This window comes from Tamandua tetradactyla, chromosome 15 (genome assembly GCF_023851605.1).
Source record: "Tamandua tetradactyla isolate mTamTet1 chromosome 15, mTamTet1.pri, whole genome shotgun sequence".
In the NCBI taxonomy this organism is placed as follows: Eukaryota; Metazoa; Chordata; class Mammalia; order Pilosa; family Myrmecophagidae; genus Tamandua; species Tamandua tetradactyla.
In genome coordinates, this window is record NC_135341.1 from 42,588,315 (window position 1) to 42,612,010 (window position 23,696).

Sequence of the window (23,696 nt, forward strand, 5' to 3'; positions counted from 1 at the left end):
TATGAAAGTCATTTCTGATAAAATGAAAACAGCTTTTTAATTTTTCCTTTAACCCACAATTAAAAACTAAGATATAATTCCAAAGAATTACATTAATTTTTGATTATTTGTAATTAAATGTATTTTAAGTGATAAAGCTACAAAATGCTGTTCTTATTAATAAAGTCTTTCATATAAGTTGTTAAGAGGTAAAAACAATGTCTTTGGTCACAATGTTTCCATTAATTGAAGATGTGGCTAATTTTCCAGCAAATCAAGAAGCACTTGTGTCCATGGTCTTCAAACCTTCTGGTCTCAGAACCCCTTTACAATCTCAATAATTGAGAACATCAAAGAACATTTGTTTATGTTGGTTGTATCTATTGGTATTTAACATATTATGAAACCAAGAGATTTCTCCACAGTATTTTAAAGTAATGCTTATTTGTTTTTATGTTAAGAAATCCATTCATGAGAATTGGAGAATGGCTTGGTGGGAAGATGGTGGAGTAGAAAGCTCCAGGTATCAGTCCTTTCACCAAAACAACTATTGAACTGGCAAGAACTATCTGACTCAATCACTTGGAAATTCTGGAATTTAGGGGAACACTGTGTAGCCTCCAGGAAGAAGTGGAAGGAAGAGGCTGGTAAGCTTGAGAAAGACCTGTGAATTTGGCCTTCCCTGCAGTGGTTACTACCCACCTCCCTCAGCCTCCTGGCAGGTAGCAATGGGGACTGGAGCTCATGCTCCTGGTGCAACATGCTGGTTCATAAAGATCTAATGATCTAATGGATCATAAAGATCTAATCCTCTAAACTTTGGGGGGTGTGAGATGGGGTCTGATCACTACTTCCGATTGCAGGTGGCTGGCTAGGAGGGCAACCATTAGTTCAACCACCCTTAGGCAAAGGTGGCAGAGAAATATTACAGAGAGGTACCTTCCTAAAAACTACAGAGGAAAATGGTTAAAAGGCTGCATTACAGACAAGTGCTAAATCAAGAAAATGCAGCTTCAAAAGTCATGGTTCAAACAGCTCCTGACACCCTTGCTGGTCCCTTCCCCGACCCCTTCACAATGCAGGTGGGGCCAGTGTGTGCTCCAATTGTGGGTACTTAGCCCTGTGTGCATAATGGTATGTGTTTATGTCAGTGCCAATCTATTGGGGAATGTATCTCTGATTCAACTTCAGAGTTTGTCCTGAGGGCAGAGAGGCAGCTGGCAGACAGCTGAGACAGTATGAGAAACAATCAAGTTGAAGCAGCCTAGTCACTCAAGAGAACACTTAGAAGGGGGTGTAAATCTATTTCAAAGGGAATAGAAGTGGCACTCATTCAAACTCCTGTAAACTGTAAACAGAGGAATTCCTAAGGCCTCTAACAAGCCCAGGAACAGAAGCAGGCTCCTTGGCTATGGCTCATGCAGGCTCGAAAAAAAAAAAAAAAAACAAAAAAACCAGGGGACCCTCACTTCCCAATTGCCTCTGGCAGATCTTCTTGTTAGGAGGGTTAAGTTCTGAAGGAGACCACCAGGCAAAAGAGAGTCAATTTGCAAGGACAGTGAAAGGTGCATTTTACTTTGGTTTGTTTAGATGAGTTTCTGGCATTCAAGAAAATTTCTGTTATATCACTAGGTGGACACAATTTAAGGAACAGACAATTTAGGGATGAAATTTCAGCTTTACTACCTTAAAATAAAAATGTTAAGTGTAAAACAAAAGATCATAAGACAAAGAAAGAGGAAATGATGGCCCATCCAAAGGAACAAAATAAAAATCCAGAAACCATAAATGAAGAGGACTAGACTTTGGATTTAACGGACAGAGACTTTTAAAAATGATTCTTAATATGCTCAAAGAGATAAAGAAAAACACAGAGGAAGAACTAAAGGATACAAAAAAAACAATGAATGAACATTATGGGAATTTCTCCAGAGAAATATTGGAGTTAAAGAACACACTATGTGAAATGAAAAATTCCCTAGAGAGTTTCAAAAACAGACTGGAGATGGCAGAAGAAAGAATCAGTGATCTGGAAGACAAGACAACTTACTTTGAATCAGCTCAATGATTTTGGCTGAGGAGCAGAAAGAAAAAATTAAAAAAAAAAAAGAACAAATAGAACCTAAGAGCACTGTGGGACATCTAAGCATAGCAATATATGCATTATGGGAGTATCAGAAGGAGAAGAAAAAGAGAAAGAGTATTTCTTTTTTATATCCTGGATATTAAACTCTTATTAGATACATGGTTCCCAAATATTTTCTCCCATTGAGTAGACTGTCTTTTCACTTTCATGATAAAGTCCTTTGCATACAAGATTTTAGTTCTGCTGAGGTCCCGTTTATCTATTTTTTTTTCTTTTGTTGCTTGTGCTTTGGGTGTAAAGTCTAAGAAATCATTGGCTAATACAAGGTCATGAAGATGCTCCCCTATGTCTTCTCCCAGGCATTTGATAGTTCTGGTTCTTATCCTTAGGTCTATGATCCATTTTATGTTGTTGCTGTTGCTGTTTTTAAAACAATTTTATTGAGATAAATTCACATACCATACAATCCATTTAAAGTGTAAAATAAATGTCTTGCTGTAAATTCACACAGTTCTGCATTCATCACCACAATCAATTCTGGAAAACTTTCACCCTTAAAAGGGTTCACTGTGTTACACAGTCCCGTGTTTCATTATGGCTTTCCTTCTAGTTACATACATGTCCCTAAATTTTCCTGTTCAACCACAATCACGCCCACACACCATTGCTGTTAATTATACTCACTACAATGTGTTACCATCACCTCTATCCATTTCCAAACATTTATAATCAACCTCATTATACATTCTGCCCAAATTAATCATCAGCTCCTCATTCTCTACCCTCATTTTATCTTCTGGTGACCTATGTTCTAGATATTAACACCATAACTTTGTTACCTATATTTACTTAATATTAGTGAGGTCATACAATATTTGTCCTTTTGTATCTGACTTATATCACTCACTATAACGTTTTCAAGGTTCATACATAAATTAGGCCATATAATATTCCATTGTATGTATATACCACATTTTGTATATCCAGTCATCAGGTGATAGACCCCTTGGTTCTATCTTTTGGCAAGTGCTATGAACAGAGGTGTGCAAATGTCTGTTCATGTCCCTTCTGTCAGATCTTCTGAGTATAAATCTAGTTGTGGGAACATTGAGTCATATGGCAGTTCTATATTTACCTTTCTGGGGAACTGCCACGCTGTCACAGACTGTGGCTGTACCACTTTACATTCCCATCAACAGTGAAAAAGTATTCCAATTACTTCACATCCTCTCCACCTGTAGTTTTCTTTTCTTTTTTTTTTTTTTAATAGTGGCCATTAAAAAATGTAGTAGGTGTAAAATGATGGCTCGTAGTTTTAATTTGCATTTCCCTAGTAGCTAATGATGTTGAACATATTTTCATGTGCTTTTTTCTTTTTAAGCAATTTGTACATTCTCTTTGGAAAAATGACTATTCACATCTTTGACACTTTTTTTTGTTATTTTATATTTTTCTCTTTATTTAAAAAAAATGGCATTAAGGTTTAAGAGGTTTTGGTTTGGTCCTTGTATGGTCACCAGTGTTAAGGGGATGGCAGAACTGAGTCCCCAGGAATGTAAAAGTGATGCTTTAAAGTTAGTAGCAATCACAGTGGCAAGTTTGAAGGCCCAGGTCAAATTATGGACAATATCCACCAATATGCAGTGGTAGGTCATAGGCTCCAGCTCTAGGGGATCAACCAGAATGGAAACTCCTTTGAGAAGATAACTGAACAAAACAGGATCTGGCACCAAAAGGGTCCGGTGAGAAGTGGAGAAGGTGGAAGATAGGGATTTTCTTTTTTCTACTACTACTTAAAGATAGAGGCAGGGGACCACAATGAGGTAGCAGCTACTTAGATCCCTTAGTGGAGGGGCTGGGTAGATGGCTCCGAGGCCAGTCAAATGGCGTTGCCAGAGGGTGGAATGCTAGCCAAAAGAATGGAGACAAACTGTTCCAACTTCCGTGCAGCTTGTTTCCCAGATTCCAGTACTTCCTCATGATTTGCCTTCTCTAAACTTTCATAATTCATAATAACCTTGTTAGTGATAAGAGAGAAGCCAAAAACTCAAAGTTCACAGTGCCGTGCAACTATAACTTCTGGTACTGTGCTCATGCCAACAGCATCAGCCCCAAGCTTCCACAGCAGACAAGACTGCAATGGTCTCAAAGTTGAGGCCTCCCACCATCACATAGGTGCCTTTCTATAACTCTCGCTGCTCCCCCATTTGTTTCCAGGCAGAGTGAGCCTTCTGCATCAGATTGCGATCATAAGCATCAGACATGGCAGGAATACAATGGCCAAACCTTTCATCATTGGGGCCTCAGAGAGGGTTCTGACCACAGAAACCAGGCATGTTAATATGATCACGAATCAACATGATATCTCCAACCTCGAAGTTGGGGTTAAGCCCTCCAGCTGTGCTGGTGACCAGTAGGGTGTCCACACCCATAAGCTGGAAAACCCTCACTGGGAATGTTACCTTCCAGAAGTGGGTAGCCTTCATAATAATGGAATCTGCCCTACATCACCACACAGGGGCAGTCTTTCAGGTACCCAAACACCAATCATCCAACATGTCCTGGTACTGTACTTTGAGGAAAGTTGGGTATCTCACTGTAGTTAAAGCTCTGGGCCTGACCTGTATCAGCTCTGTATCAGCCAGACCTCCTAACCCAGAACCACAGATCACTGCCACTTGAGGTCGGTGCTTGGTGTGGGACAGAAGCCATTCTGCAGTATGCTGGTAATCTTCATATATGAATTCTTTCTCCATAGTCCCGTCTGCGCCTTCTCCCTGAGCTGGCCATAATCCCATCTGCTGAGCTGCTGCCGCTGGGTGTGGTTGGCACTGAGTTTTGACCCATTTTTTAATTGGGTTGTTTGTCTTTTTATTGTCGAGTTGTAGGATCTCTTTATATATCTTGGATGTAAACCCTTACAGGATATGTGGTTTCCAAATATTTTCTCCCTTTGAGTAAGCAGCCTTTTCACCTTCTTGATGAAGTCTTTTGAAGTGCAAAAGTATTTAGTTTTGAGGAGGTCCCATTGATCTATTTTTTCTTTCACTGCATACACTTTAGGTGTAAGGTCTAAGAAACCACCTTCTACCATAAGATCTTGAAGATGCTTCCCTACATTTTCTTCTAGTTTTATGATTCTGGCTTCTATATTTAGGTCTTTGGTACATTTTGAGTTAATTTTTGTATAAGGTGTAAAACAAGGGTCCTCTTTTATTCTCTTGGATATGGATATCTGGTTCACCCAGCACCATTTGTTGAAGAGACTGCTCAATTCCAATTGGGTGAACTTGGCAGTCTTGTCAAAATCAATTGATGATAGATGTGAGGATCTATTCTGAACTCTCAGTTCTATTCCATTGGTCAATATATCTAACTTTTTGCCAATTTCATGCTATTTTTATCACTAAGCTTGGTAATTGCTTTAGAGTCAGGAAGTGAGAATCCTCCAACTTCATTTTTCTTTTTCAAGTTGTTTTTGGCTATTTATTTAGTCTTTCAAATAAATTTGGCAATTGGCTCTTCCAATTCTTCAAAGTAGGCTGTTGGAATTTCGATTTGGATGGCACTGAATCTGTAAATCAATTTGGGTAGAACTGAAATCTTAACAATATTTAGCCTTTCAATCAACGAACATGGAATGCAGTTCCATTTATTTCGGTCTTTGATTTCTTTTAGCAATGCTTTGCAGTTTTGTGGATACAGGTCCTTTATATCTTGGTTAAATTTATTCCTAGATATTTTATTCTTTTAGTTGCTGTTCTAAAGGGAATTTTTTCCCCATTTCCTCCTCAGATTATTTATTACTAGTGCATAGAAACACTACTGATTTTTGCATTTTAATCTTGTAAATTGTCACTTTGCTGAACTCATTTATTAGGTTTAGTAGCTTTTGCTGTAGATTTTTAAATAACTTTCTAGTTATAGGATCATATCGCCTGCAAATATGAAAGTTTTATTTCTTCCTTTCCAACTGGATATGGTTCCTTCCTCCCTCCCTTCTTTCTTTTCCCTAATTGCTAATCTAGAATTTCTAGCACAATGTTAAACAACAGTGGCATCCTTGTCTTGTTCGATTTCAACGGGAAAGCTTTCAGTCTCTCAATTGAAGCACTAAGTACAATGTTAGCTGTGGATTTTTTGTATACGCCCTGTATCCTATTGAGAAAATTTCCTTCTATTCCTATCTTTTAAAGAGTTTTTATCAAGCAGGAATGCTAGATTTTGTCAAATGCTTTTTCTGCATTGGTTGAGATGATCATGCGGTTCTTCTCTGTTGTTTTGTTAATGTGGTGTATTACACTGACTGATTTTCTTGTATTGAACCACTTTTGCATACCTGGGATAAAAGCCACTTCATCATGATGTATAATAATTTTAATGTGCAGCAGGAGTCAACGTGCAAATATTTTGTTGAGGAATGTTGCATATAAATTCATTAGAGAGATTGGTATGTAATTTTTATTTCTTATAGTATATTTATCTGGTTTTGGCATTAGGATGATGCTGGTTTCATAGAATGAATTAGGTAACATTTCCTTCTCTTTAATTTTCTGGAAGCGTATAAGCAGAGCTGGATTAATTTTTCTTGGAATAATTGATAGAATTCACCTGTTTTGCTTTGGGGTTAGTTTATTGTTCTACTAGTTTCTTGAGGTGTGTAGTTACGTCTTTGATTTTAGCTTTTTCTTCCATTTTAATATAGGTTTTTAGGGCTATAAATTTCCTTCTCAGCACTTCCTTCACTGCATCTCATAAGTTCTGATATGCTGCATTCTTGTTTTCATTCATTTAATGATATTTACTGTTTTCTCTTGTGATTTCTTCTTTGCCCACTGGTTGTTTAAAAATTTGTTGTTTAAAACCTCCATAAATTTGTGCATTTTCCAGTCCTTCACTTAATGTTAATTTCCAGCTTCATTTCATTATGATAAAAAGTGCTTTGTATAATTTCAGTTTTTTAAAATTTATTCAGACCTGTTTTGCAACCCAACATGTAGTCTATTCTGGAGCATAATTCATGAGCACTTGTGAAAAATGTATATCCTTCTGTTTTGGGATACATTATTCTGTATATGTCTGTTAGGTCTAGTTCTTCTATCAAATCATTTTTCAAGTTCTCTGTTCCCTTGATCCTCTGTCTAGATGTTCTATTGTTTTGAGTGGCGAATTGAAGTCTCCAACTATTATTGTAGATACACCTATTTTTATCTCTCTAGTTTTGCTAGAGTTTGGCTCATGTATTTTGGGGTACCCTGGCTATTGTTATTTCTTCTTGGTGGATTGCTCCTTTTATTAATATATAATGTAATTGTTTCTCATAAAGAGTTTTGCATTTAAAGTCTATTTTGTCCAATATTAGTAAAGCTATCCAACATTTTTTGGATACTCTTTGGGTAATACTTTTTTCCAGCCTTTCACTTTCAACATATTGGTATCTGTTTCAGTTTGCTAAAGCTGTTGTAATGCAATATACCAGAAATGGATTGCCTTTTATTCAGGGGATTTATTAAGTTACAATTCTAAGGTTGTGAAAATATTCAAATTAAGGCACCAATAAGAGGATACCTTCACTCAAGAAAGGCTGATGAAGTCTGGGGTTTCTCTGTTACATGGGAAGACACATGGTAACATCTGCTGTTCTTCTCTTGGGGCTTCTGGTTTCAAATGGCTCTCTCAGCATCTCCAAGCACCTGTGTCCAAGCTTTCTCCAAAATGTTCTCCCCCCAAAGTACCCGAGCAAGCTAACCAAGAACTGCCCTGAATGGGTGGGGCCACATCCCTATGAAAACCAATCAAGAGGTATCACCCACAATGGGGTGGGTCATATCTCCATGGAAACAACCTAATCAAAAAGTCCTAGCCACACCTGGGAGGGTCACATCTGCATAGAAATAACCCAATCAAAAGATCCTACCCACAACAAGTCCACACGCACAAGATTGGGTCAAAAGAGCATGGCTTCTTTGGGGTACACAACAGTCCCAAACCAGCACAGTATCCTTGGGCCTAAAGTGAATCTCTTTTAGACAGCATACAGATAGCTCATATTTTAAAAAAATCTATTCTGCCGGTCTTTGTCTTTTGATTGGGAAGTTTAATCCATTAATATTCAATGTTACTACTGTAATAGAAGTATTTCAACCATTTTATCTTTCAGCTTTTATATGTCATACCTTATATTTGTCTTTCTTTATACCCTTTTAGTTACCTTTATTGACTCTTTATTTCTACACTATCCTCCAGCCCCCTCCCGCCTGTCCTTTCCTTTAAGCCCACAGGATTCCCTTAAGTATTTCTTATAGGGACGGCCTCTTATTAACAAACTCTCAGCTTTTGCTTATCTGTGAATATCTCAAACTCACCCTCATGTCTGAAGGACAGTTTTGCTGGATACAGAATTCTTGGCTGGTAGCTTTTCTCTTTCAGTATCTTGAATATATCATACCACTGCATTCTTACCTCTATTGTTTAGGTGAGAAATTTGGACTTAGTATTATTGGAAATCCCCTCTGAATCACTTTTCTTCTGCTGCTTTCAGAATTATCTCTTCATCTGTGGCATTTGACAGTCTGATTAGTATGTGTCTTGTAGTAGGTTTATTTGGATTTATTCAGTTTGGCATACATTGTGCTTCCTGAACCTGGATATCAAGGCCTTTCCTAACAGTTGAGAAAATCTTGCCTTTATTCCCTCAAATGTTCCTTCTACCCCCTTTCCTTTTTCTTCTCCTTCTGGGACACCCATAATACAAATGTTTGTGCACTTCATCATGTCAATCAGTCCCCTGAGACCTAGTTCAATTTTCACTTTTTTCTGTTATTCTGCCTGTTCAAATTCAGATGCTCTGTCTTCTAGACTGCTGATCCTTTCTTTTGATTCTTAAAACCTGTCGTGGTGTGCCTCTAATGTATTTTTAATGTCATACTGTGTCTTTTATTCCAATGAAATCTGTTATTTTAATTTACATGTTTCCAAATTCATCTTTATGTATTATTAAATATTAGGTAACACTGTTATTATTAAAAATTAATTATTAGAGTATTCCACTGCATTTTTAATATCCTTTATCTCTTTAGCTATCACCTTGAATTGGTTTAGATTTGTTTGAACAATTTAGATTAGTTGTTCTAGGTTCACTATCTCCTCTTTTTGATTTTCTCCTTTGACTGGGACATCTGTTCCTGTCTCTTGATATGCCTTATTATTTTTTGCTGATGCCTGGGCATTGTATTATCTTGGTGCATTTACTCTGGAGGTCAGATTCTCTCTTGTCAAAAGCTTTGATGTTGACTGAGTTTGTGTTAATGCTCTTCTCTGACACTTGATTCATCTGTACTACCCAATCAGATCTGGGCCAGGGACTCACAAAGGGAGTGCACACACGTTCCATAGGTTAAACAGCAAAAGCCATTAATTCTGCTCCCCAAGGGTGCACTTTCCTGGCCTGCCCAGCATATGGTCAGTTTGCCCAAAAGCTTTTAGATGACTTACCAGAAGAAGACTTTCCTCATCTGCCAGAAGATGGTGCTCTTCGCCATCTATTCCCTTCAGCCTTCAGAAGGCAGACTATTCTTAGCTGTCAACTCCAGACAATGGAGTAGATGCACCAGGTTGGGAAGAATGAAACCATCAGCCCAATGTCCACATTCTCTGGCCAAACCTGGAACAGTGCTAGACTGTCCTCTGTTCTTGAGAGAGTGGACCTCCACTGCCCTTTCAGTCTGCCACTGCCTGCCTGGCAGGGACCTGACACACCCCGAAGCTGTCTGCCCCAAGAGTGGTGGATGGGTGCCAGGAACTGAGGCTGTGGGGGGTTACTCACGATCTCCCTGCAGCTTTTCTGGGTGTTGCACCATGCTCTCCCCAATCTCCAGAGCTCTAGAACTGTTGCTTCAGACAGTTTCTGTTTCATATGTTTTTCTCAGAGGCAAAGTGAGCCCAGCCTCTCCCTAATCAACCATCTTGGATCCTTCAAACTCTATAATCCAATTTGAGTTCAACTGTGTATATGATGGGAGGTAGGGGTCCACCTCTTCTACACATTGCTCATTTCTAGTGTATAGAAATGCTACTGATTTTTGTACATTGATCTTGTACCCTGTCACTTTGCTGAGTAGTCATCAAAATAGAAAAGTTTAACTTGAGACAGGGTGATAATTTTTCAGGGTCCTTGTAATAGGGAGTCCTATGATGAGCTGAATCACATGAAACCCTCCCCTGTTTTCTTTCTCTCAGTTTCAAGTGCTGATAATATTAACTGCAATTTCCAGTTAATAAAAGCTTATTTTAAAAATCGTGATATGTAACCTAGAACCAAGAATAAAAAATCTATTATCTTCAATAGCTTGGGAAAAAATCATGAGCCCATGGAGATCTCTCCAATTCAATTTTTTTTTGGGGGGGTGCATGGTCCGGGAATGGAACCCAGGTCTCCCACATGAAAAGCAAACATTCTACCAATGAACCACACATGCACCCTCTCCAATTCCAATTTAACATTAAGGGATTTTACCGAATATCTTGAATTTATACTTTTATCTCTTTTCTCTTACAGGGCAAATCTTCATCCTAACAATATTATTTTTATGCCTCATTCTATAATATACAGCTACAAATTATTAATAAACTATTGTTAGTAAAATTAAGACTGACAAAGGAAATAAAACATATCTTTGATGTTCTAAAAAAATCTATTATCTCTTTTCCTCCTCCTTTTAAAATTCCTGAATAGCAATCTTATAGGATGGGGCATAATTACATTTTAATTTATTATGGGAATATGAAAATGGATATTTGGTTTAGAAATTCACTATGTAGAGACTTCTGGGACACTGGCCAAACAGAGTGTCTTGAGATTAGCCCTGTTCCATGGAAAAGTTAGAGAAGGGACAGGAGGGCAACTGAGGCGGAGATTTGGGAGTGCAGCTGACCTGGGAGAGCCTTCTACACCACATAGGGTGGTTGTACTTGCAGAGGCAGAGGAACTGAGAGGCAGAAAGCTGGAGCCTCGCGCAGAGGCGTGGAGCCCATGAGAGTGCATGGACGGGATGTGGGGAATAAGAAGTAAGCCAGGCCACGCTCCTTGGGGGCACTGCCCTCAGCAGTGCAGCCCTGTGACTGACGATTCACCCCACACCCCACACACCTGAACCCTATCACCTGCTCTCATTCCCCGTACTCCAGGCACCCCCACCCCACCAGCCCCCAGTGCACATACCTGCCCCACACAGTAGAAGAACATAAAGAGGAATTTGAAAGAAAAAACAGAAAAATAGCAGATATCACAGAGATTAAAGACTGTGGATCAAATAAAAAACATATTAGAGACACACAACACCAGATCTGAAGAGACAGAAGAAATAATAAGAGATAAAGAGGACAGGATAAATGACTTCAAACACTCAAAACAGCAAATGGCAAAAGAGATGGAAAATTTTGAATTGGATCTCAGGGATATGATAGACAAAACAAAGCGCACAAATATAAGAATCATTGGTGTCCCAGAAGGAGAAGAAAGGAGTAAAGGGCTAGGAAGAGTAGTTGAGGATATAATAGGATAAAACTTCCCAAACCTCATAAATGACATAAATATACAAGTCAAAGAAGCCCAAAGAACTCCAAACAGAATAAATTCAAATAGAACTTCCCCAAGACACATACTAATTAGTCCGTCAAATGTTGAAGAGAAGCAGAAGATTCTGAAAGTGGCAAGAGAAAAACAATCTACTACATACAAGGGAAATCAAATAAGACTGAGTTCAGACTATTCAACTAGCACCCTGGAGGTGAGAAGGCAGTGGTATGATATATTCAAGATCCTGAAAGAGAAAGACTTCCAGTCAAGAATTCTGTACCCAGACAAACTGTCTTTCAAAACTGAGAGAGAGATTAAAGATTTCACAGACAAGGAAGTCCTGAAAGAATCTGTCAACAAGAGACTGGCCCTACAAGAAATACTAAAAGGAGTTCTGCTGGCTGAAAAAAAAGACAGGAGAGGGAGGTCTGGAGGAGGGCACAGATTTGAAGAGTACCACTAACAGTAATTTAAAGAATACAAAGAGAAGGAGGGAAAAGAATATATAGATCTGACAAAATAAAAAAGATAAGATAGTGGATTCAAGAAATGCCTTTTCAGTAATAACTATGAATGTTAACGGACTAAATTTATCAATTAAAAGATACAGACTGGTAGAATGGATTAAGAAACATAATCCAGCTAAATGCTGCTTACAAAAGACTCATCTTAGATACAAGGATACAAATAGATTGAAAGTGAAAGGATGGAAAAAGATTTTCCAGGCAAGTTGTAACCAAAAGTAAGCAGGAGTAGCTACACTAATAATGGACAAAATAGACTTTAGTATAGACATCCTAAGAGACAAAGGAGGACACTATATACTAATTAAAGGGTCAATTCACCAAGAAGATATAACAATCATAAATGTTTACATTCCCAGTCAAGGAGCTCCAAAGTGCATGAGACAGACACTGACAAAACTGAAGGGCGCAATAGATGGTTCAACAATAATAGTGGAAGGCTTCAATACACCACTCTCCTCTATAGATAGAACAACCAGACAGAATATCAACAAGGAAACAGAGAGCTAAATAACTTGACAAATGAATTAGACCTAACAGACATATATGGTCATTGCACCCCAAAGCCTAAGGATATACATTCTTCTCTAGTGCTCATGGAATATTCTCCAGGACAGATTATCTGCTGGTGCACAAAACAGGTCTTTATAAATTTAAAAACACTGAAATTATTCAAAGCACTCACTCTGCTCACAATGGGATTAAGCTGGATCTCAATAACCACCAAAGAACGAGAACATTCACAGATATATGGAGATTAAAATAACACACTCTTAAACAACCAGTGGGTGAAAGAAGAAATTGCTAGAGAAATCCGTAACTATCTGGAGATGAATGAAAATGAGAATACAACTTATCAGAACTTAGGGGATGCGGCAAAGGCTGGGCTAAGAGAGAGATTTATTGCCCTAAATGTCTATATTAATAAACAAGAAAGCAAAAATCGAGGCCTAACGGCACACCTGGAGGAACTTAAGAAAGAACAGCAAACTAACCCCAAAGCAAATAGAAGAAGAGAAAAAACAAAAATTAAAGCAGAGATAAATGAATGGGAGAACAAAAGAACAATAAAAGAATCAATAAAACCAAAAGTTGGTTCTTCCAGAAAATTAATAAAATGGATGGGCCACTAGCAAGACTGACAAAGAAAAAAAGAGAGAGTATGCAAATAAACAAAATCAGAAATGAGAAGGGTGCGTTACCACAGACCCTAAAGGAATAAAATAAATCATAAGAGGATACTATGAACAACTATACACCAACAAACTAGACAACTTAGATGAAATGGACAAATTCCTGGAGACACACAAATAAGCTACACTGACTCAGGAAGAAATGGAAGATCTCAACTAACCAATCACAACTAAAGAGATTTAATCAGTCATCAAAAATCTTCCTACAAAGAAAAGCCCAAGGCCAGATGGCTTCACAGGAGAATTTAATTAAATATTCCAAAAAGAACTAACATCAATCCTGCTCAAACTTTTCAAAGAATTGAGGAAAAAGGAACTCTACATAAGTAATTTTATGAAGTTAATATCATTTTAATACCAAAACTGGGTAAAGATGCTGTAAGAAAGGAAAACTACAGGCCAATCTCCCTAATGAACACGGATGTAAAAATTCTCAATAAAATATTAGCAAATCGAATCCAACAATACATTAAAAGAACTGTACACCATGACCAAGTGGGGTTTATACAAGGAATGCAAGGATGGTTCAACACAAGAAAATCACTTAATGTAATACAACACATTAACAAATCGAAAGGAAAAAAATCACACGATCATCTCGATTGATGCTGAAAAAAGCATTTGACAAAATTCAGCATCCTTTTCTGACAAAAACACTCCAAAAGATAGGAATCAAAGATAACTACCTCAATATGATAAATGGAATATATGAAAAACTGACAGCCAGCATTGTACTCAAGGGAGAGAGACTGAAAGTTTTCCCCTTAAGATCAGGAGGAAGATAATGATGCCCACTGCCACCACTATTATTCAACATTGTGCTAGAAATTCTAGCTAGAGCAATCAGGCAGGACAAAGAAATAAAAGTCATCTAAATTGGAAAGGAAGAAGAAAAACTCTCATTATTTGCAGATGATATGATACTACAACTTGGAAGATCCTGAGAAATCTACAGCAAAGTTACTTGGGCTAATAAACGAATTCACAAGGTTGTGGGATATAAAATTATTGTGCAAAAATCAGTAACATTTCTATACACAAGTAATGATCTAGCTGAGGAGTAAATTAAGGAAAAAATTCCATTCAAAATAGCAACTAAAAGAATCAAGTACTTAGAAATGAACTTAACAAGGGACGTAAAGGACTTGTACACAGAAAACTACATAACATTGCTAAAAGAAATCAAAGAAGATCTAAATAGCTGGAAAGACATTCCCTGCTCATGGATAGGAGGGCTAAATGTAGTTTAAGATGTTAATTCTCCCCAATTGATATACAGATTCAACACAGTACCAATCAAAATTCCAACATCTACTTTGAAGATTTGGAAAAGCTAACTACTAAATTTATCTGGAAGGGAAAGAGACCCCGAATAGCTAATAGTATCCAAAAAACAAACAAACAAACAAACAAACAACAAAAACAAAGTGGGAGGGTTAACACTCCCTGACTTAAAGCCTACTATAAAGCCACAGTGGTCAAAACAGCATGGTACTGGCACAAAGAGAAGCAATGACCAACGGAATCAAATTGAGAATGCAGAAATAGACCACCAAATGTATGGTCAATTGATTTTTGACAAGGCCCCCAAATCCTCTGAACAGGGACAAAATAATCTTTTCAATAATTGGGCATGGAAGAACTGGATATCAATAGCCAAGAGAATGAAAGAGGACCCCTATCTTACACCCTACACAAAAATTAACTCAAAGTGGATCAAACACCTAAATATAAGAACTAGCACCATAAAGCTTCTAGAAGAAAATGTAGGGAAACATCTGTAAGACCTTGTAATAGGAGGTAGCTTCCTAAACTTTACACTCAATGCATAAGCAACAAAAGAAAAAAATAGATAAAAGGGAACTCTTCAAAATCAAATGCTTCTACACCTCAAAAAACTTTGTCAGAAAGGTGAAGAGGCAGTCAACTTAATGGGAGAAAATATCTGGAAATCACATATTGGACAAAGGTTTTACTTCCTGTATATACAAAAATATCACACAACTCAACAACAAAAGAACAAACAACCCAATTATAAAATGGGCTAAAAATATGAATAGGCATTTTTCTGAAGAGCAAATACAGATGGCTCAAAAGCACATGAAGAAATGCTCATTTTCACTGACTATAAGGGAAATGCAGATCAAGACTACAATAATGGCCACGGTGGGTCAGCAAGCAGAGTTCTCGCCTGCCATGACAGAGACCCGGGTTTGATTCCCGGTACCTGCCCATGCAAAAAAAAAAATACTACAGTGAGATACCACCTAACACCTATAAGAATGGCTGCTATTAAACAAACCAGAAACTATAAATGTTGGAGAGGATGTGGAGAAACTGGGACACTTATGCACTGCTGGTGGGAATGTGTAATGGTGCAGTCACTATGGAAGACTGTTTGTTGGTTCCTTAGGAAACTAAATATTGAGTTGCCCTATGACCCAGCAGTAGTACTATTTGGCATATACCCAGAAGAGCTGAAAGCAATGACACAATCAGACATTTGCACAATGATTCTCACAGCAGCATTATTCACAATCGCCAAAGGATGGAAACAAGCCAGCTGCCCATCAACGGATGGGTGGGTCAACAAAGTGTGGTATATACGTATGATGGAATGTTATGCAGCAGTAAGACAAAATGATGTCTTGAAGCACATGACAAGATGGATGAGTCTTGAGGACATAATGCTGAGAGAAATTAGCCAGACACAAAAGGACAGATACTGTATGATTCTACTTTTATGACCAGCATAAAGGTGGCTGAAGGATTCACTGACGGAGAAGTAGATTGGTGAACGATGGTATATACTTATGAATGAAGGTTGTGCTGCTACAAAAAAGGAACAAAGTCGTGAGGCACGCAACAACGTGAATGAACATGTGGGACATTTGGTGAGACAAAATAAGCCAGAAACAAAAGAACAAGAAAGGTATGGTTACCTTTAGAAAATACCTATAAGAAAACAGGGGCCTAGATTGTAAGCTTTTAGAGCAGACAGTTAAGTCTGGAGTAGTGATTATTATCTCTGGATTTTGAGAGGCTGTTTTATATATAATCTGATATTTAGAGATAAGAATGAAGCTGAAAAGGTTGGGGTTAAACTAATTCAGAACATAGGGTAAGGAAGACAGTGTCTATATTTTAAAACCACACATTGAGACCAATGGAAGAAAGTTTTATTTGTTCTGCAACAGAAATTTTCTGTAGTGCATTTTCTAATTCAACCTATCTGTACAGCTCATTTGAACAACTGAAACACAGGGAGCCCAGAATAAGAAAGAGGTTTTTAAATCCTATATAGATTATTGTAATGCCTGGATACATCCTAGAGTATATTAAACAGATAATCAAAAAATATTGGCAAAGTTCCCTGAGGGATGGGAGAAAGAATATGGAGCTAATAAACCTTACTATCAGGGAATCCCTTGATACTGTGTCAAACTTTAGGGGCACTCAAATCAATAGGCTATGCCCTCAACCAGAAGGCTTACTCTTGTGAAGCTTATGTAGGTAGTGGAGAAGCTTAGACTACCTACAGGCAGGCCAAAGAGTTACTTCTGGAGGACCTCTTTTGTCGCTCTGATGTGGCCTCACTCTCTCTAAGCCAAACTCTGCAAGTGAAATAATTGCCGTCCACCCTCGTGGGACATGACATCCAGGATGACAGTCTCCCTGGCAACGTGGGAGATAGCTCCCAGGGATGAATCTGGCCACGGCACTGTGAGATCAACAATTCCATCCTGACCAAAAAGGGAAAAAAAAGTGTAACTAATAAAGTACCAGTGGCAAAGAGAGTTCAAATAGAGCTGAGAGGCTACTCAGGAGGTTGCTCCTATACAAGCTTCACTTAGACACTGCTACCTATCATAATCTGCCAATCCCCAAATGGGACCATTTCAGCCAATCCTAAAGAACACCTAGGGCAATATATAAGATTCCACAAGGGTTCCATGCACTAGAGTAACTTTCCAGAAATCTACAACCTTCAGATGGGGTCCCTGGTCCTGATAAGTCCTGAAACCTAGCCCAGCCTCTCCATAACAAAAGATAGTTCCATTTCCCTACCACATATTCATCACAGACTCTTCCACTATCAAAAATTTAGAATTGTCATAGCCCAAACATCCCTAAAGAGAGGGATGGAAAGATCAAAGGTGATGGTGGAGTTATACAGACAAGACAGGATTTAACAAATGAATATGAAAACTGAATCATTAAATTGGTATCTTTTTAGTCTCCAGTATTTTAGAGTAGCTAGAAGTAAAAACCTAAAATTGCGGAATTGTAACCCATGTCAAACTCTGAAATATGTTCTACAACTAACTGTGGTGCTGTGTACTGAAATTTATTGCATTTTTGTATATATGTTACTTTTCACAAAAAAAGGAGAAAAAGTCAATTGTGATCATAAAAAATATTTAAGCCTTCTAGCCTCCTATATTCTGGAGCAGCTAGAAGGAAAAATATGAGAGGATCATATGGTAGCCCATGACAAACTCTGGGATCTGTCCTGTAACTAGTTCTTACAGAGTGCTTTGAAAACTATCGCTGTTTTATTTGTTTGTTTTGTATATATGTTATATTATACAAAGAAAAAGTTAAAAATAAAAAAATACAGATATCTAACCTAGAGTCTAGTATCTTTTAAAAGAATTAAATGTTCCTTTTTTTATGCCAGAAGCATTATTAAGCATTTATGTAATATTTGTTCTCTATGTAATATTTATGTCCTTGTTCAGCATGCCTCTTCACTTTATGCTTTCATTTATTTTTTTTAAGGTAAATTTTTTTTAATAAAAAATTTTTTTAAACATAATATACAAACATGAACATTCTTACCATATAATCATTCCATTTTTGGTATATAAACAATAACTCACAATATCATCACATAGTTGAATATTCATCACCATGATTACCTCTCAGAATATTTGCATCAATCCAGAAAAAGAAATAAAAAGAAAAAAGAAAAAAATTCGTACATACCATACCTCCTCTCCCTCCCCCAGGATTTCAATCTACTAAATTTATTTTAACATTTGTTCCCCCTATTTATTTATTTATTTTTAATCCATATGTTTTACTCATCTGTCAATAAAGTAGATAAAAGGAGCTTCAGACACAAGGTATACACAATCACACAGTCACATTGTGAAAACTATATCATTACACAATTATCTTCAAGAAACATGGCTACTGGAACACAATTCTACATTTTCAGACAGTTCCCTCCAGCCTCTCCATTACATCTCAACTGAAAAGGTGGTATCTATATAATACATAAGAATAACCTCCAGGATAACCTCTCAGCTCTGTTTGAAATCTCTCAGCCACTGACATTTTATTTTGTCTCATTTCTCTCTTCCCCCTTTTGGTTGAGAAGGTTCTCTCAATCCCTTGATGCTGAGTCCCAGCTCATTCTAAGATTTCTGTCCCACGTTGCCAGGAAGGTTTATACCCCTGAAAGTCATGTCTCACACAGAGAGGGGAGGGGAATGAGTTTGCTTGTCAGGTTGGCTGAGAGAGAGAGAGGCTACATCTGAGCAACAAAAGAGGTTCTCTTGGGGGTGACTCTTAGGTCTAATTTTAAGTATGCTTAACCTATCCTTTGCGGGGTTAAGTTTCATATGAACAAACCCCAAGACTGAGGGCTCAGTCTACTGCTTTGGTTGTCCCCACTGTTCGTGAGAATATCAGGAATTCTCCTCTTGGGGAAGCTGAATTTCCCCCCTTTCTTGCCATTCCCCCAAGGGGTCTTTGCAAATACTTTTTTATTCACTGTTCAAATCACTCTAGGATTTATCAGAGCATCACTCTGGACAAACCTACAAAACCTCATGCCCCACTCAAGGTTCCGTGTCCTTATGGTTTTCAATTAAGCTGTCAACATAACTTATATCAGGAAATGCACTAGTCAAAATATAAATTTTGTACCAAATAAACATTTTTTGCTTTAGTCTCACACATAAGTTAAAGTTTTAAAATATGAATTCCTATTTATTTTCAGCACCCTACAGTACTGACATTCCTTTGTTCTTCCTCATGCAAACGCATTTGTAAATTTGGACATTTACTCGCTATCATTATACACTCTAGGCATTCCTAGATTATACCATCTCAGTCTTTTATCATCTATCTTTCCTTCTGATATCATTTGTGCCCCCAGGTCTCCTCCCTCTATCATTCTCACATTCAGCTCATTCAGTGTTTTAACATTATTGTATTACAGTCAGGTAGTATTGCGCTATCCATTTCTGAATGTTTACAATCAGTCCTGTTGTACAATCTGTATCCCTTCAGCTCCAATTACCCAATATTTACCCTACTTCTATCTCCTGATGGTCTCTGTTACCAGTGAAGTTTTCCAAGTTCATTCACTAATGTCAGTTCATATCAGTGAGACCAGCATTTGTCCTTTTGTTTCTGGCTAATCTCAATCAGCATAATGTCCTTAAGGTCCATCCATAATGTCCTTAAGGTCCTAAGGTCCATGAAGTATGCAACCTTCATAAAGTTATGAAGGTTACATACTTCATAACTTTATTCTGTCTTACAGCTGCATAATATTCCATCATATGTATATACCACAGCTTGTTTAGCCACTTGTCTGTGGATGGACATTTGGGCTGTTTCCATCTCTTGGCAATTGTAAACAATGCTGCTATAAACATTGGTGTGCAAATGTCTATTTGTGTCCTGCCCTCATGCCCTCTGAGTAGATACCTAGCAATGGTATTGCCAGGCCATATGGCAATTCTATACTTAGCTTCCTGAGGAACCGCCAAACTGCCTTCCACAGTGGTTGTACCATTTGACATTCCCACCAACAGTGGATAAGTGTGCCTTTTTCTTCACATCCTCTCCAGCACTTGTCGTTTTCTGTTTTATTGATAATGGCCATTCTGGCGGGTGTAAGATGATATCTCATTATGGTTTTGATCTGCATTTCCCTAATAGTTAGGGAAGTTAAGCATCTTTTCATGTGCCTTTTGGCCATTTGTATTTCCTCTTCTGAGAAGTGTCTGTTCATGTCTTTTGCCCATTTTGTAATTAGGTTGTCTGTCTTTTTGTTGTTGAGTTGAACGATCTCTTTAAATATTCTGGATATTAGACCTTTATCTGATATATCATTTCCAGATATTGTCTCCCATTGCGTAGGATGTCTTTTTACTTTCTTGACAAAGTTCTCTGATGCACAAAAGTGTTTAATTTTGAGGAGTTCCTATTTATCTATTTCTTTCTCAATATTTGTGCTTTGGGAAGCCTAGGAAACTGCTTCCTATTATAAGATTTATAAGATACTTCCCTACATTTTCTTCTAAAAGTTTTATGGTCTTAGAGCTAATATTTACATCTTTTGATTCATTTTGAGTTAATTTTTGTATAGGGTGTGAGATATGGATCCTCTTTCATTCTTTTGCATGTGGATATCCAGTTCTCCAAGCATTATTTACTGAAGAGACTGTTCTGTCCCAGGTGAGTTGGCTTGACTTCCTTATCCAAGATCAATCGTCCATAGATGAGAGGGTCTATATCTGAACACTCTATTCGATTCCATTGGTCAGTATATCTATTTTTATGCCAGTACCATGCTATTTTGACAACTGTAGCTTCATAGTATGTCTTAAAGTCAGGTAGCATGAGACCTCCGACTTCATTTTTCTTTTACAGGATATTTTTAGCTATTCAGGGCACCCTGCCCTCCCAGATACCTTGATTATTGGTTTTTCTATTTCTGAAAAGTAAGTTTTAAGGATTCTAATTGGTATTGCATTGAATCTGTAAATCAATTTAGGTAGAAGTGACATCTTAACTCTATTTAGTCTTCCAATCCATGAACATGGTATGCCCTTCCATTTGTTTAAGTATCCTGTGATTTCTTTTAGCAATTTCTAGTAGTTCTCTTTGTATAGGTCTTTTGCATCCTTCGTTAAATTTATTCCTGAACATTTTATTCTTTTGGTTGCAATTGTAAATGGAATTTTTTTTCTTGATTTCCCCCTCAGATTATTCATTACTAGTGTATAGAAACACTAAAGATTTTTGAGTGTTGACCTTGTAACCTGCTACTTTGCTGTACTCATTTATTAGCTCTAGTAGTTTTGCTTTGGATTTTTCAGGGTTTTTGACATATAGTATCATATCTGCAAACAGTGAGAGTTTTACTTCTTCCTTTCCAATTCTGATGTCGTGCATTTCTTCTTCTTGTCTAACTGCTTTGGCTAGAACTTTCAACACAATGTTGAATAATAATGGTGATAGTGGACATCCTTGTCTAGTCCCTGATCTTAGGGGGAACGTTTTCAGTTTTTCCCCATTGAGGATGATGTTAGCTATGGGTTCTTCATATATTCCCTTTATCATGTTGAGGAAGTTCCCTTCTATTCCTATCCTCTGAAGTGTTTTCAACAGGAAAGGCTGTTGAATTTTGTCAAATGCCTTTTCTGCATCAATTGAGATGCTCATGTGGTTTTTCTGCTTTGATTTGTTGATTTGGTGTATTACATTAATTGATATTCTTTTGTTCAATCATCCTTGCATACCTGGGATGAATCCTTCTTGGTCGTGGTGTATAGTTCTTTTAACATGCTGCTGGATTTGAGTCACAAGAATTTTGTTGAGGATTTTTGCATCTACATTCATTAGAGAGATTGGTTTGTAGTTTTCTTTTCTTGTAATATCTTTGTCTGGCTTTGGTATGAGGGTGATGTTGGCTTCATAGAATGAGTTAGGCAGCCTTCCCTCCTCTTCAAGTTTTCTGAACAGTTTGAGCAGGACTGCTACTAATTCTTTCTTGAATATTTGGTAGAATTCACATGTGAAGCCATCTGGTCCTGAACTTTTCTTTTTGGGGAGCTGCTAATGACCAGTTCAATTTCTTTACTTGTGATTGGTTTGTTGAGGTTGTGTATTTCTTCTTGAGTCAATTTTGGTTGTTCATGCCTTTCTAGAAAGTTGTCCATTCCATCGACATTGTCTAGTTCATTAGCATAAAGTTGTTCATAGTATCCTTTCATTACCTCCTTTATTTCTGTGGGGTCAGTGGTTATGTCTCCTCTTCCATTTCTGATTTTATTTTTTTGCATTCTCTCTCTTCTTCTTTTTGTCAACCTCATTAAGGGTCCATCAATTTTATTGATTTTCTCGTAGAACCAATTTCTGGTTTTGTTGATTTTCTTGATTGTTTTCATGCTCTCAATTGCATTTATTTCTGCTCTAATCTTCATTATTTCTTTCCTTTTGCTTGCTTTGGGGTTACTCTGCTGTTCTTTCTCTTGTTCTTACAAGTGAACAGTTATTCCTCGATTTTTGCTTTCTTCTTTTTTGATACAGGCATTTAGGGTAATAAATTTCCCTTTCAGCCCTGCCTTTGCTGCATTGTATAAATTTTGATATGTTGTGTTTTCATTTTCATTTGCCTCGGGATATTTATTGATTTCTCTCATAATTTCTTTCTTGACCCACTGGTTGTTTAAGAGTGTGTTGTTGAGCCTCCATGTATTTGTGAATTTTCTGGCACTCTGCCTATTATTGATTTCCAGCTTCATTCCTTTATGATCCGAGGAAGTGTTTTGTATGATTTCAATCTTTTAAAATTTGTTGAGACTTGTTTTGTGATCCAGCGTATGGTCTATCCTTGAGAATGATCCATGAGCACTTGAGAAAAAGGTGTATCCTGCTGTTGTGAGATGTTATGTTCTATAAATGTCTGTTAAGTCTAGCTCATTTATTGTATTATCCAAATTCTCTGTTTCTTTATTGATCCTCTGTCTAGATGTTCTGTTCATTGATGAGAGTGGGGAATTGAAGTCTCCAATTATTATGATAGATGTGTCTATTTCTCTTTTCAATGTTTGCCTCATGCATTTTGGAGCACATTTTATGCCTTTAAACAAATATAAGGATTTAAACAAACAAAAAATAACTCACTACAGAAAAAGTTCACCTACTTTGCCAAAAGTGTCAGTATTTAAACCTTACTTCAATATTTCAAATAAGAAATTGATAACAGTTTTCTTACACTGATGAATATTTGATTATATACATAAAAAGATAATTGAACACTATTTAGTTATCAGAATGATTACTATTAAAGATGCAAATATTTAGCTGTTGGAATCCTTTAACAATAGGTAATTAGTGTTTATTTTAATCTCCAAATTAGGTTCTTTCTTCTTTATTACCTGATATCTGAGAGCTGCAATTGATGTGACAATTCATCTTTTAAACGATCAAGTTCTTTTCTAAGTGGCAAACTATCCTTCAGCTTTTTAACAGCACTTCTTTCGTTGTTATCTAGCCAGGATCTAGATGGAAAAACAGAGAAGTACATT

At 37.3% G+C, this 23,696-nt stretch overlaps 1 protein-coding gene and 1 pseudogene across 4 annotated transcripts in view; both read right to left on the bottom strand.

Annotated features, from left to right (window-relative positions):
* The window catches only part of TCAIM (T cell activation inhibitor, mitochondrial), a 105,729-nt gene that overhangs the window by 61,104 nt on the left and 20,929 nt on the right, over positions 1 to 23,696 (bottom strand). For all 4 annotated transcript variants that reach the window (XM_077129624.1, XM_077129623.1, XM_077129622.1 and 1 more), the window contains exon 6: positions 23,547 to 23,669. In XM_077129624.1, coding sequence (XP_076985739.1) covers positions 23,547 to 23,669 — 123 coding nt within the window. The remainder of the gene's footprint in view (positions 1 to 23,546; positions 23,670 to 23,696) is intronic.
* Positions 1,849 to 13,156, bottom strand: LOC143657336 (purine nucleoside phosphorylase pseudogene; annotated as a pseudogene).